This window comes from Chenopodium quinoa, unplaced genomic scaffold (genome assembly GCF_001683475.1).
Source record: "Chenopodium quinoa cultivar QQ74 unplaced genomic scaffold, ASM168347v1, whole genome shotgun sequence".
NCBI lineage: Eukaryota > Viridiplantae > Streptophyta > Magnoliopsida > Caryophyllales > Amaranthaceae > Chenopodium > Chenopodium quinoa.
In genome coordinates this window covers 64,783-77,862 of record NW_018743348.1, presented here as the reverse complement: position 1 = coordinate 77,862, position 13,080 = coordinate 64,783, and the positions used below count along the sequence as shown (strand labels likewise).

General features: G+C 38.1%; 1 protein-coding gene across 2 annotated transcripts in view; it reads left to right on the top strand.

The window, feature by feature from the left end:
- The window catches only part of LOC110737985 (chaperone protein dnaJ GFA2, mitochondrial-like), a 31,170-nt gene extending 18,772 nt beyond the window's left edge, over window positions 1–12,398 (top strand). For both annotated transcript variants that reach the window (XM_021918339.1, XM_021918338.1), the window contains exons 15-19: window positions 57–128; window positions 9,932–9,988; window positions 10,085–10,133; window positions 11,751–11,817; window positions 11,946–12,398. In XM_021918339.1, coding sequence (XP_021774031.1) covers window positions 57–128; window positions 9,932–9,988; window positions 10,085–10,133; window positions 11,751–11,817; window positions 11,946–12,042 — 342 coding nt within the window. In that variant the 3' untranslated portion in view covers window positions 12,043–12,398. The remainder of the gene's footprint in view (window positions 1–56; window positions 129–9,931; window positions 9,989–10,084; window positions 10,134–11,750; window positions 11,818–11,945) is intronic.
- Window positions 12,399–13,080: the final 682 nt, after the last annotated feature.

The window sequence follows — 13,080 nt, the reverse complement described above, 5'->3', positions numbered from 1 at the left end:
ACTGTTGCCATTGCTTGTTCTGCTGCTGCAATGATCTTACCAAAATTGAACCCCAGGTCAGAGAAGACCCAGTTTTCCGAAGAGAAGGCTCTAACATTCATGTTGATGCTGTGTTGAGTATTACCCAGGTAATTAGTTCTCATATTTTTGGGCCAATTGCTGGAATCTGCTGAAGTTTTGTTTACTCTTTTGGTTGAATAGATTCTTTTGCTTTTACAAGTTACTCCGACTCAGATTTGGTGTCTGTGTCTGATACGATGGCTACACTTCGACACACATTAGACACAGCGACCACATAAAATGTCTGGACACTTTACGTATTAAAAAAAAATATATAAAAACAACAAAGCCTTAGTCCCAAATTTATATGGGGTCGGCTAACATGAATGTTATAAGGGATTGGAAAAAGAGCATAGCAAAACAATCGATTGGCTAAAAGTTGGAAAAAAAAATGTAAAGTGAGAAACAGATCGAGTATACAAATATTACGAGAGTTTCAAAAGAGTGGTAAGGGAGGAAAAACGTGTAAGTAAAAACATAAATGTTTGAGAAAACCGTGGAAATAAGTAATGTTCGCAAAACACGAGTTGACTAAACAATAAAAGCAATTACTAAAATACAATAAACAAAAAGTATAAACGTTCATGGCACATCCTCAATCCCGAAAAAACTCGTCACTCTTAATTAGGAGTGAGCAAATCGGGTACCTGGTCAAAATTTTAGGAACCGGCCTTGGTTGGAACCAGGTCCTAAAATTCGGAATTGGAATTGGAATTGGAACCACTTCAACCGGTTTCTAAAATTTAGGAATTGAAATTGGAATCAGGTCCTAAAGTTCTAAAATTTCCGGGTATCCACTTTGTGTACATAATTGCTAAAATTTAATACAATTTATAATAGTTATCTTGATCCATTTTCATTTTTAGCGTTTAATACTTATATTTATATATGCATGAAGTTGTTTATATATATATATATATATATTCAACTTGTTTTTGTTTTTTAGATATATTTAGTTAAATATATTGGGTAAGCGGGTACCCAACTCGTTTCGGGTCAAAAAATTGAGAACTGGAATTGGAATTGGTTGCAACTGGTTTCTTAATTGATTACTCGACCGGGTCCAATTCCGGATCCAGACCCACCGGTTTTGGTTCCAATTTTGGGTACCCAGAATTTTTGCTCACCCCTACTCTTAATCATTTCTTCCAATTTTTTTTAGGTCTTCTCCTACCCCTCGTGATCCTAACACTTTGTCACTCTTCAAGCCTCCTGGAGCCTTATTTGGTCTCCTTTTAACATGGTCAACCACCTTAGGAGATTTTCCCTCATCTTGTATTCAATGGATGTAATCCGTACTTTATTCCTAATTAACTCATTCCTGAACTGATCCTTTCTTGTATAGCCACACATTCATCGTAACATACGCATCTCCGCCATATTCATCTTATGCACGTGACAATGCTTCATAGGCCAACCTTTGTATCATATGACAATGCATCATTTAACAATGCGTCATATAACAATGCAGGTTGATTAAATTTACCTTTTAATATGAGGCAAGCCAAAATCACATAAAGAACCCTGCAACACTCTTCCACTTCAATCGACTTGCTTTGATAATTTTACAATTTTACAATGTTTATAATTAGAGATATTAAATCGTTTAAATAGTGCGTTGGCAAGTGTGATCTATGTTACCCAGACACGACAATTTTCCGTCATACCCGGGTCGAACATCGATCCGGACATACCATTTGGCTCTCGGGTATGGCAATGTTGTCTTGGAGCTTCAAAAATGGTGAACCTCAACATATTCAATAGAGGATGGAGAGAGGAGAGAGAAATAAAATATGAATGGAGTCTTTTATTGGACCTGCACTCCATTTTCTCTTTTTAAATAAATTTCAATGCATGCTTTTTAAAGTTGTCAGTATCAATACGAGTATTAAATTTGGCATTATTAGGTAATAGTAGTACTAGCTTTCGTAAAGAAACAAAAAAAAAGGTAGTAGTAGTAGTACTACATCATACAATTTAATAGTCTATTTAAAATAAAAATTGTTAATATTTTTGTGGGAACTTGCCACAGTTATCCGTTTCTTTTCCTTTTACTGTCGTATCCATACCTAGGGGTGAGTAGAACCGGGTACTTGGTTGATTTTACAGGACCCGGTCCCGGAACCAATTGTACCGGGTATCCAGATCTTGGACTCGGTCCTGGAACCGGTTGTACCGGGTATCCAGATCTTGGATCCGGTCCCAGAACCAGTTGGAACCGGTTCCAAGACCGGGTACCCGGTTAATAAACACTACCACGAGTCCACTACCAACACCCACCAATCCACCACCACCCTCATCGGCCTTGAATCACCTCGAACCCACCCTCATTCACCCATGAAACACCTTGAAACCACCCCATTCACCCTTGAACCACCTTGAAACCACCCCACTCACCTCAAAACCACCTTGAAATCCACCTCCTCGCCTTAAACCACTCGAAACCAGCCTCATTCACCCACAAATACCCACAAAATCCCTGAACCACCCTAAAACCAAGCTCACTCACCCCCAAACCACCGCGAAATCCACCCCGTTACCCTAAGCACCTTGAATCCCACCCCCAAACCACCCGAAACCCAACCGAGCACCCTGAATCTACCCCCGCTCACCCAAAAACCCTCTCTCCCTCCTCCTCCGCCGCCACTTCCACCAAGAGATCAACCAAAAAAATCAAAAATCCATAAAAAATAAACTAAAAACACACCTGAAATTGAGATAAAATCCCTGAAATTTCCTTGAAAATTGAACAGAAAACCCTAAATCTTCAGGGAAACAAGGGGAATTTTTTTTTTCCTTGCTTTTTTTTTTCCCTCTAAAAGTTAAATAATAGTGAATAATTTTGTGGGTAGCTGAGGAATTCAAGAAAAAATAATTTAGAAAAATGGAATACTACAACATGTAAAGAAAGGTAGAAGGTGAGAGAGAAAGAGAGTGGAGGAAGAGGGTTAGAGGAATATAACCAAATAAGAAATTTAGAACTTTTACAAAAAAAAAAAAAAAAAAAAAAAAAAAAAATTAAACATACTAAACAACCGGGTACCCCAGTTGGTACCGGGTCCGAAATTTCAGGACCCGGAACCGGTTATAACCGGGTCCTAATTTTTGGACTTAGTCCCGGAACCGGTGAGACCGGTTCCGGGTACCCTGGGTCTTTGCTCACCCCTATCCGTACCCGAGTCCAAACTTAAGACGGTGTCCCCGTGTCCTAAATTTTTAAGAATGACGTATCGGACACTTGGATCCGTACCAATATCGGATACCCGTACCTGTGTCAATGTAACATGGAGTGTGATAATAGAACCAAATTTCCATGCCCCAATGTCAACCAAATATTCAGCTCTGAAGTTCTCCCCCCACCCACCCCCCTCCCCCACACCACCAAATTTTCTTCTCCAATGTATAAAAAGGCTCCAGCGCACTTGTTTCTAAGGCGCGCCTCGTTGAAGTGAGGCACATATAATAAATAATATATAAATTTCTTAAAAAAACTGTTGTGCACCTTATTGTGCCTCATCATAAAGTGCATGACCAAATGCCTTAGGTGCACCTTTACAAACACTAATCTTCTTTCCTTTGAAACAAGCGCCACGTCAGCTATGTGCCCATGGCACATATAATTAGAAAGTTGAAGGCTATCTTACCTTGCTGAAAAATCCACCGGTGGAATCGCAACTCTCATGCGATCAAAAGCCCTATCATTTTTATTGCCCCGTAGGGCTCCTGCAATTAATGAATTTTAAACATAGGTTTTGATCTAAACTAGGTCTGCAATTATAAAGTAGATAATTAGGTCAACGGTGACACCTGTTTTTCGACACTTATTTAGCATCCGAGTCAACACTTTTTCGAAGACGGAGTACAAAGCAAACTAAAAACAAATTAGGATTACAGTTGTCTTAAATCGTAGCATCTTTTACAAATTTGGCTCGACTCTTTACACCTCAATGAGTAATTTACCCCACAAGGATGATTATTAAGTGGTACGATATCAATAAATCTAACTAGTTATAATTTTTGACTTGTTTATATTTCAGTGTAATTTGACTTGTTAAAGGAATATTTGGCCTACCTTTGTTTTACCCAAGTATGATGTTTGCCTTATCAAAGAAGTATCAATGGGTTGTTATTTTGCGTTGTTCCCATATGGCCACAAACGAATAATGTAATATGATAATTGTTTTTAGATTAATAGTACTACTACTATTACTACTCGTAAAATACACTGTTTTTGAAATAACTACCCGTTTAATTTTTATTTTTAATTTACTACCCCTTAAATTAAATAACCGCTCAGATTACCACCTTTTTCAAATTTCCGGTGAAGTTTCTGACAGTAGGCCCAACTTTTTTTATTTCCTTCCTTTTTTTTCTTCTATTCTCTCTATTTCCTTCTCTCTCCATCTTCCTACCTTCTTCCTACCTTCCTACCTTCTTCAACCTTTAATCCTCCATTTTTCTCTAACCTTCTGACAAATTCTTCTTCTCCCCCCTCCCCCTCTTTCTCTCTCCTCCGTTTTTCTCCTTTCCTGCTGAACACCATCCGCCACAACAGCACCATTCCCGCCCCTAATAAACAGCTCCCAGACCACAGCCCATCTCACCCACAAAGCCATCATCCACGTTTATCTTAACAGCCCCAGCTGATGGAGGAAACCAACAGGTAGCAGCATCAGATCCTCCAGCAGCAGCAGAACAAAGCCCTGACCTTTCAGCACCAGCCCACCGCAATCAGTTGCGCTGCTCCGATTTGACCCACATATCAGCCGCTCCACAATCACAAACACCACAACAGCAACAGCAATTGGCGGCAGCCCAACAAAAATCACAGCCGCACTCGCCACCATTCGCCACCAACAGAAGCTCCTCACGGCAGCACCAATTGCAAATCACAACCAGCCCACTTCAATTAAGATAGCAGCAGCCCGTCAATTTCAGCATACAAAGCCCCAATTCAATTAATTATCAACCTAATTTCCCCAAATTTAATTGCAAAGTTTTATTTTCTGATTAATTTGTAGGACAATTCTTTAGTAATTTACCCTAAATACAATGACAATAGCAACAACAAGAAGATTAGTGGGGTCGGCTAATTTGAAATCTGCAATTTGAAGATCAATTACAAAAATTTAAAACAATTGATAGAATATGGAGCGTCCGCTAAAGCATTCTGACTTTTTGGGCCTCAATTGGAGCATTAATTGCCAGCTGCGGGGTTGCGAATTTCGATTGATGGGCGGTTGTTGACGGTGGTTTGAGCGGCTGATATGTGGAGGGAATTGCTGCTGTTTTTGCGCTTCTTGCGGTGGCTGGTGTGGCTGTGCGAGGTGGAGGAGATGGGTGGGTTGGTGTTGTTTGCGTGAGGATGGATGTTGCGAGGTGAAGCAGGGGGCTGTTTTGGGGTGGCGCTGCTGTGATTAATTGAGGTTGATGGTGGTAGCAGTGTTATAAGAGAAGATGGGAATTGGGAGGTGCGTGAAAAGGAGCAGGGGAAGATGTTTGTTGCTGTTGTGTGAAGAATGCAGGGGAGATGTGGTTGGTTGGTGGAGCAGGGGAGTTTGGGGAGCAACATTACTTGAGCAAGGAGTTTGATAAAAATATTTCAGAAGAAAAATGGAGGAGAGAGAAAGTGGGGGAGGGCGGAGAAGAATTTGTCAGAAGGTTAGAGAAAAATGGAGGATTTAAGGTTGAAGAAGGTAGGAAGAAGGTTGAAGAAGGTAGGAAGATGGAGAGAGAAAAAATCGAGGGAAAAAAATGAAAATATGGGTCAAATTTTTAAATTACCACCCGTTAGGTGGGGCCCACAGACGGAAAACCAACCGGAAATTAGAAATGGGTGGTAATCTAAATGCTTATTTAATTTAAGGGGTGGTAAATTAAAAATAAAAATTAACGGGTGGTTATTTAAAAAATGGATCCATTTTTGGGTGGTAATTTACAAATTATCCTTATTATTATTATTATTATTATTATTATTATATATATATATATATATATATATATATATATATATATATATATATATATATATATATATATATATATATATATATATATATACCTCTTGTTTCTGCAACAAACTAAAACTTTCCTCCTTTAGCAAATTTTTTATGTGAAATTACCAACATACCCTTACTTAACTTTAATAAACACATGAAATCATATGTTATTAAAGTCCTAACCCACATTTTCTCTCCTCCCTCACAACCACATCCACCAACACCACCACGTTTTCTCTCTCCCTCTCAGCCGCCACCACCTCTCTCTCTTCTCTTTTCTCTTTTCTCTCTTCTTTCACAACCACCATACCACCATTATCATCTAGATCAAGTTGCCACCCCTCCTCGTCAGAGTCGCCGCCCCGCCCTTGTCAGTGTCGTTGGCACTTTCTCCTACTCGTTAGAGTCGCCTCCACCTTCACCTCACTTATTAAAGTTGTCGCCAAAAATTGAAACCCTTGAAAAGAAAATTTGAGCTTGAGCTTGAAAACTCATATCAAGTAAAAATGGTGAAAGATGGGATGATTCCGGAGGAAAGGTACGGTGGTTGTTACGGGGTGGGTGTGGGGTAGCTTCAACGATGCAAGTTGGGTGGGGTGGGTTTTAGATCTTGGTGGTGGTACGAGGGTGGTTATGGCGAGTAGGTAAGAGGTGGGTTTTTGGATCTTGGTGGTAGTGGGGTGGGTTGGTATGGTGGTTTTGGGTGGTTGGTATGGTTGTTTCGATGGTTGGTACAGTGGCTGGTATGGTGGTTTCGTTTGTTGCTATTGCTTATAGGTGTCGTAGGTGGCGTACGTAGGTGGGTGGTGGTGGTAGTGCAGTGGGTAGTGGGTGGTAGTGATGGTAGGGTGGAGCTTCTTAACTTTTTAGTTATTCCGTAATCACATGCCCATACTTTTGCTAGTTAGCTTTTTCATGTTTTTCTTAGGAAGTGTGCAACCTCCTTTGTTGCGCTTAACATGTAACCTCCTTTATTGCACTAAACATGTAACAGAGGTAGTATTTATATGGGAAGAATCTCTTGAGAACCCGTCCTTTATGTGAGAATACTTTTTATTCGAGGATACTCTCGTGTTTTAAATTTTACTCATATATTCTAAATTTTAAATCAGCTGCTCAAAATTTTATTCACGTTTTCTAAATCTTAAATTTGTCAAATTAGTTGCTCTAATTTAAATTAGTCAAATAAGATATTTTAAATTATTACTCACATCTTCTAAATCTTAAATTAGTGAAATCAGATGTTTTAAATTTTAAATTTTGTGTTCTTAATTTTAAATCGTGTGTTCTATGTTCTAGATTTTGAATTATATGTTTGCTCACCTATTTTAAATCTTAATCTTAATCTTAAATATGATGCTCTAAATTTTACTCATATTTCTAAATATTTAAATCAGGTTTTCTAAACTTTTACTCACATGTTTTAAATCTTAAATCTAATGTTTAAATCATTAAAGTAGTTGTATTACCTTACTCGGGTTTTGGCCAGCAATACTGGTGGTTAAGGTGGTGGGTAGGTGGGTTTTAGGGGTTAGGGGGAGTGGGAGGGGGGTCGGCCAGCGGTGGAGGTGGGTCGCCAGGGCCCGGGGAAGGGAAATTAGAGGATAATTAGGAAAGGGAGGGGGTGGCTGGTAGGTGGTGGGAGTGGTGGTTTTCTTTTTAATTTATAAATTAATTTAATTATTAAATAGTTAAGTGAGAGTTAGAGGATAATTAGAAGAAATTAGAGGTTAGTTAAGTGAATTAGTGGTACTAGCCTACTAGATTGTTTTCAACAAAAAAAAATTTAACTTCGTGTTTTCTTTTGCGATAAGGCTTTTCAAAGGTTTTTTTTTTCGCAAAATGGTGCATTTAAAGTTTTTTTTTTTTTTTTTTTTTTTTTTTTACAAATTTTCCTTACTTAAATCCAAGTATTGTAAAAATATAAAACTAATCAGCATAAAGTACTTACACAATTAATTTGTCCCCACTTTAATTCTATATTGTCATTTCTTCCTCTCATTAGTGACAAGCTAAAGTCGTCTCACCTAATCAAAAGTAATTTATAAAACCACTAACTAAAATAGATAGGGAAGTAGAGTCGAATGCACGGGGAAACAATGTTCTTTATTCCTAATAAATTACCGTAATCTAAATTATCAAGTAACAAATATAATTTTATGTAAATTAATCTAAGGGAACTAATTAAATTAAGCACGATAAAAACAATAATAAGAAACTAGTATTAAAAACAAAATTAGAGTAAAGCAATAATCATTAAACAAAAGAAGATCAATACTGTAATAATCCAAAGCTAACAAAAAATAAAAGCAATGTAAAACTGAAAAACAAAAGTCAACTCACTAAAGACAAGTATAAAAATCCTAACTACTAAACCTTGAACTAAAATAAATCTAACAAAACTAAAACTAAAGAAAGTAAAAATAATCTAACCTCCTTAACTACGTACCACTATTTCCCTTTTATAACAAACCCACTGACTTAACCAAATTCAATTGGGCTTTTACAATGAAACCCATTACTTGCTTTACAGAGAAACGCAACCGGCAATCCGAAATTATAAAAAGCTCAGCAACATACTCGCCTAATCGGGCCCGCCAATTTTATTCGTCCAGCAAAACTCATGACTTACGACTTACTTCGCCGGCTGCTCTCTTGGGATTGAGCTTCTCAAGCTTGGCCCAATCCTTAACTTGTTTGGTTCGTATACTAGTTTGTTAAACCGAGCCCGTATCATCGAACCAAATTCCTTTAACTCGACCTTGGGCTCAAATATACGGTCATAAAATACGACTCTAATACTTCGTAGTAGCTCGGAAATTATCATAATTCTGTAAATTTCTACAAAATAATACTAACTCTTAAAAAACACTAGAAAACGTATATTGGTAATAAAAATAGCTCCGTAAAGCTCAAATAAGCTCAAATATGACCACGGGACGGGGAATAAAATACATATAAAATAGACTCATCAATTAGATCACACTATATCATATTAACAATATCTTAATACTTTTGTAGTTCACATATAACAATGAGTTATTTAGGTACCTATATTATTAACTCTTACCTTATCTCTCTTGCATAAATTTTATAATTCAAAAAAAAAAAAAAAAAAATGGTTGAAAAGATGAGGTGACATGTCATAATACAAAGTGGATCATATCATAGTGGGACACGGTCTGTGACAACGTGTTCGGATATATAAAATAAATCGGACACGGTGTTTACTGTTTAGCGACATATCGTCGCGCGTCGAATGAGTGTTGGTGTTCGTTTGGACACACATCAGTTGGGTGAAGTGTCCATGTATCCTAGACCACATGTCAAATTCATGATTAAGTAACTTGTGAAGATGTACAAAAAATGCTAAACGGGATTTTTCTAAAGAATGGCAATATAGAATCTTCTTCTCCTTGCAGCATGTGAACCTCCACAACATGCAATTTCAACAAATCCAAAAGATTGAAGGGTAAATTCAAATTTTTCCATGAATGCCACAGTAAGGTGAACTGTAAAAGCTAAAATATTGTCAATCTTAGATCCAGAAATCATTCATAGGGAGCAACGCTGCATCATCTGTATGATGTATCCTTCCTGGACCTCCTGTAAAGTGTGATGTGGTAATCCCAATTTCCAAAACTTGAAGATCATGTTAGATACTTAGGTGCAACAACAAAGCCAGGCTACTGTATTCAATGTTACATTAGTCTCAAGCTGGAAGGATTGTCTGTGCCCACGACCCAATCTTACATCTCTATGAACATGAACGGATCGCATGTGTTTTTTTCAACTTGTGGTTAATTAGCAATTCCCGACACCAAGCCTCTTTTATGATCAGTGATAAAACTCTCATTGTTTGGCTTACGCAGGCAATTTTGGGTGGGACAATCGAGGTTCCAACTCTGACCGGAGATGTTGTTCTTAAGGTTTGTACAATATTCTTCTGTATGTAGCTATCTTGAAGTTTTACTGGCAGTGAAGATTCATATTGAATCCATATTTTTATTTTCTTTTTTATAAAGGTTCGTCCTGGGACCCAACCAAGTCAGAAGGTTGTGCTGAAGAAAAAAGGTGAGCAGCATAATTGCATGTTTAACAATATTATTTCTGTTAGGTTTCCCCAATTTATAAATCCCTTTTCCTTCATTTGTATGGTCTTCTAGTTTGAGGAACATTTATTGTTGTTATATCACGTAAGGAAGCTGTCGATATATTTTGTAAAATATATGATACAAAATGTAGTAGTCCAACTCTGTTGTAAAGTATGAGAGCAGTCTCTCAAATGACACTAGTAGGGTCATCTTCAACTTACACTATGCAGAAATATACAAGTTTGTTGCACCATCTCTTTTTTAGGCAACTTCTTTCATGCTCAATTTTCTTTTGGAAAAATTGAAAAGAATAATCCCATCTTTCTGGACCTGCTCAAAACAAGTCAACCTTTGCGTATTCTAGGAACGGGCCAACCTTTGCCCCCTATTTTCTCAAAACAAGCCTTTGACCGGTTTTATAATTTGTTAACCGGTTTTAGAAGGTGACTTGCCATGTGTCACCTTCTAATTGGTCATTATTTTAAATAATTAAAAAACAAACACAAAAACAAAAAAAAAATTAAAAAAAGAACCAGCTCCTTCCTGACTCAGCCCCCACCACCCCCATAGCTACCCCCTTTCCCGCCGGCCGACCCATCACCAGCAATCAACAAAGCTGCACAACCACCGAGCCTTGACCACAACCAGCAGCCCCACATCGATCACCGCTTCTAGTAGCCGCCCATCACCACGCAACCTCCTTCCTCTCACAACAGCAAGCCTCCAACCCACCACCAGCAATCAACAAAGCCATACAACCACAACAATCACTAAGCCTCGACCACAACCAACAGCCCCACACCGACCTCTAACCACCGCACCTAGCAGGCTAGCAGCCGCAACAAAAACCATCAAAATCGCAACTATTTTTCTAGGAAGCAATTAAACCATCAAAATAGGGATGAATTTCGGAATCCTTCTGTAAATGACGATATGGCGTCGTTTAATCACCATCAGAAGTCAAATGATGCGTCAATGGCTTAGTGATTTCGGTTGGGTGGGGCGCAATGCTGGTGAAGATGGTTTTGGTGGTGGGGGGTTTAGGTTTTAGGGATGTTTCAAGGGTGGGGGTGTTTGGTTTCGGGTGGTGGTAGGGGACTATTCAAGGGTGGTTTGGGAGGTGGGGGAAGTGACAGTTGGTGGTTTTGGGTGAGGCCGTGGGGGGTTGGGTGGGGTCAGTTTAGTTTATGGGTGGAGGTGGAAGGAGATAGATTAATGAAAAAAAAATATTTAACCAGTTAACAAGTAATAGGTAAATAGGCTTGTTTTAAGAAAATAGGGGGCAAAGGTTGGCCCGTTCCCAGAATACGCAAAGGTTGGCTCGTTTTGAGCTGGTCGAGCAAAGGTGGGATTATTCTTTTCAATTTTTCCATTTTTTTTTTTTTTAATAGCATACTAGCTATATCTTATTTCCAACTTAATCAAGCAACTTATTTGTAACCTCTAGTTTGTAGGCACCTGTTTATCAGTACGGCAGAGAGGTTTCAGGGATATAGTTAACATTTCCCATGCACTGGGTTTACTGAACCCTGTGTGGCATCATGCATCTTGAAGTTTTGTAACCTGAAAACTTGTTACATTTTGTGATTTCTTGCAGGGATTAAAGCAAGGGGCTCTGCCTCATTTGGGGATCAGTTTGTGCACTTCAATGTCAGCATCCCAAAGTAAGTTTGCTGAGATTTCCAAATGCTGATAAATTTATTGGGATTTTACATCTGTTATCGGGATTCTTCAAGATTCATTATTTCCTATCTAATGTGAGGGTGTTATGCGGGTAATGAATGATTGGCAGGAATTTGACCCCAAGACAACGGGAACTAATAGAAGAATTTTCCAAAGAAGAGCAAGGAGAATATGATAAATGTGCATCAGCTGGGACCTCTAGATAATTTGGGTTTCCATAAACAAGTAGCAAAATCTGAATTGCATAATCTCAGGCAGCTAAAGAAAGAGTATAGTTTTCTGTTACTCCTGGATAGTATCTAATTTACATTTTTATTTTTGCTGGAGGGGTTGGAAATTGTTTCGAGGTTGCTCTTTTTGGGAGAGTGATAGGAGAGGGGGTGGCCGAATTTGAGCTGTAAAGATTAGCTTAACCTGTTAGTGAGCTGGAAATTTTTGTAGGAAGTAAAAACTTGATTAATTTGACACTGTTTTGTGCAAATAAGAAATGGGCTGCATTGCCAGGTTTGTATATATTCAGTCTTAATGAAATACAAATTTACGATGTCCCTTTTGGAGTTTAGACTTTATTTATTTATTATTATTTTTTACATTGGCTTATGATAACATTTTTTTGCCAGTACTGAGAAAACTGAAATTTGATTAAAAATGTGTTCGTGAACTAGACCTTTTTACTGGTTTTGATAGTTTTTAGGAATGGCATTGTATTATGACTTTGCGGTGCTATATAATTGGTTTTCCAAATTTTAGCAGCCGAACATATTACACGTATTCACTCTTTATCCATACAAACCCAGATCGGAGGATGTGAGAGGTTCTAGCCCGATAGGGCCTTCTTACCAACTAAAATTAAGTTGGACTTTTAGGAAAATGGTATCCAAGTTTTAAAAGGTATGATCTATGTTGAAGGTTTTATATTGTGGGTGTAATGTTAAAAAAAAAAAAAAAAAATGTTGGTGTAGAGTAGGGGTGAGCCAAAATTCTGGGTACCTAGTTTCGGAATCAAAATTGGTTTGGACTCGATGGGTCTAGATTTGGAATCGGTTTCACTGGTTCCAATACTGGGTCCAAAAGTTTAGAACCTGGTTGAACCGGTTCTAGATCCAGATCCTAAATTCTTAGTGGGAAGTTGTAAACTCCCTTTTACATTCCTTTGTAATGCAAAGTTGTAACTTCTTTTTACCTTCACAAGGTGTGGACTATGGAGTATTTAATGGCAAAAATCTTATTGGTCACAGTCATAT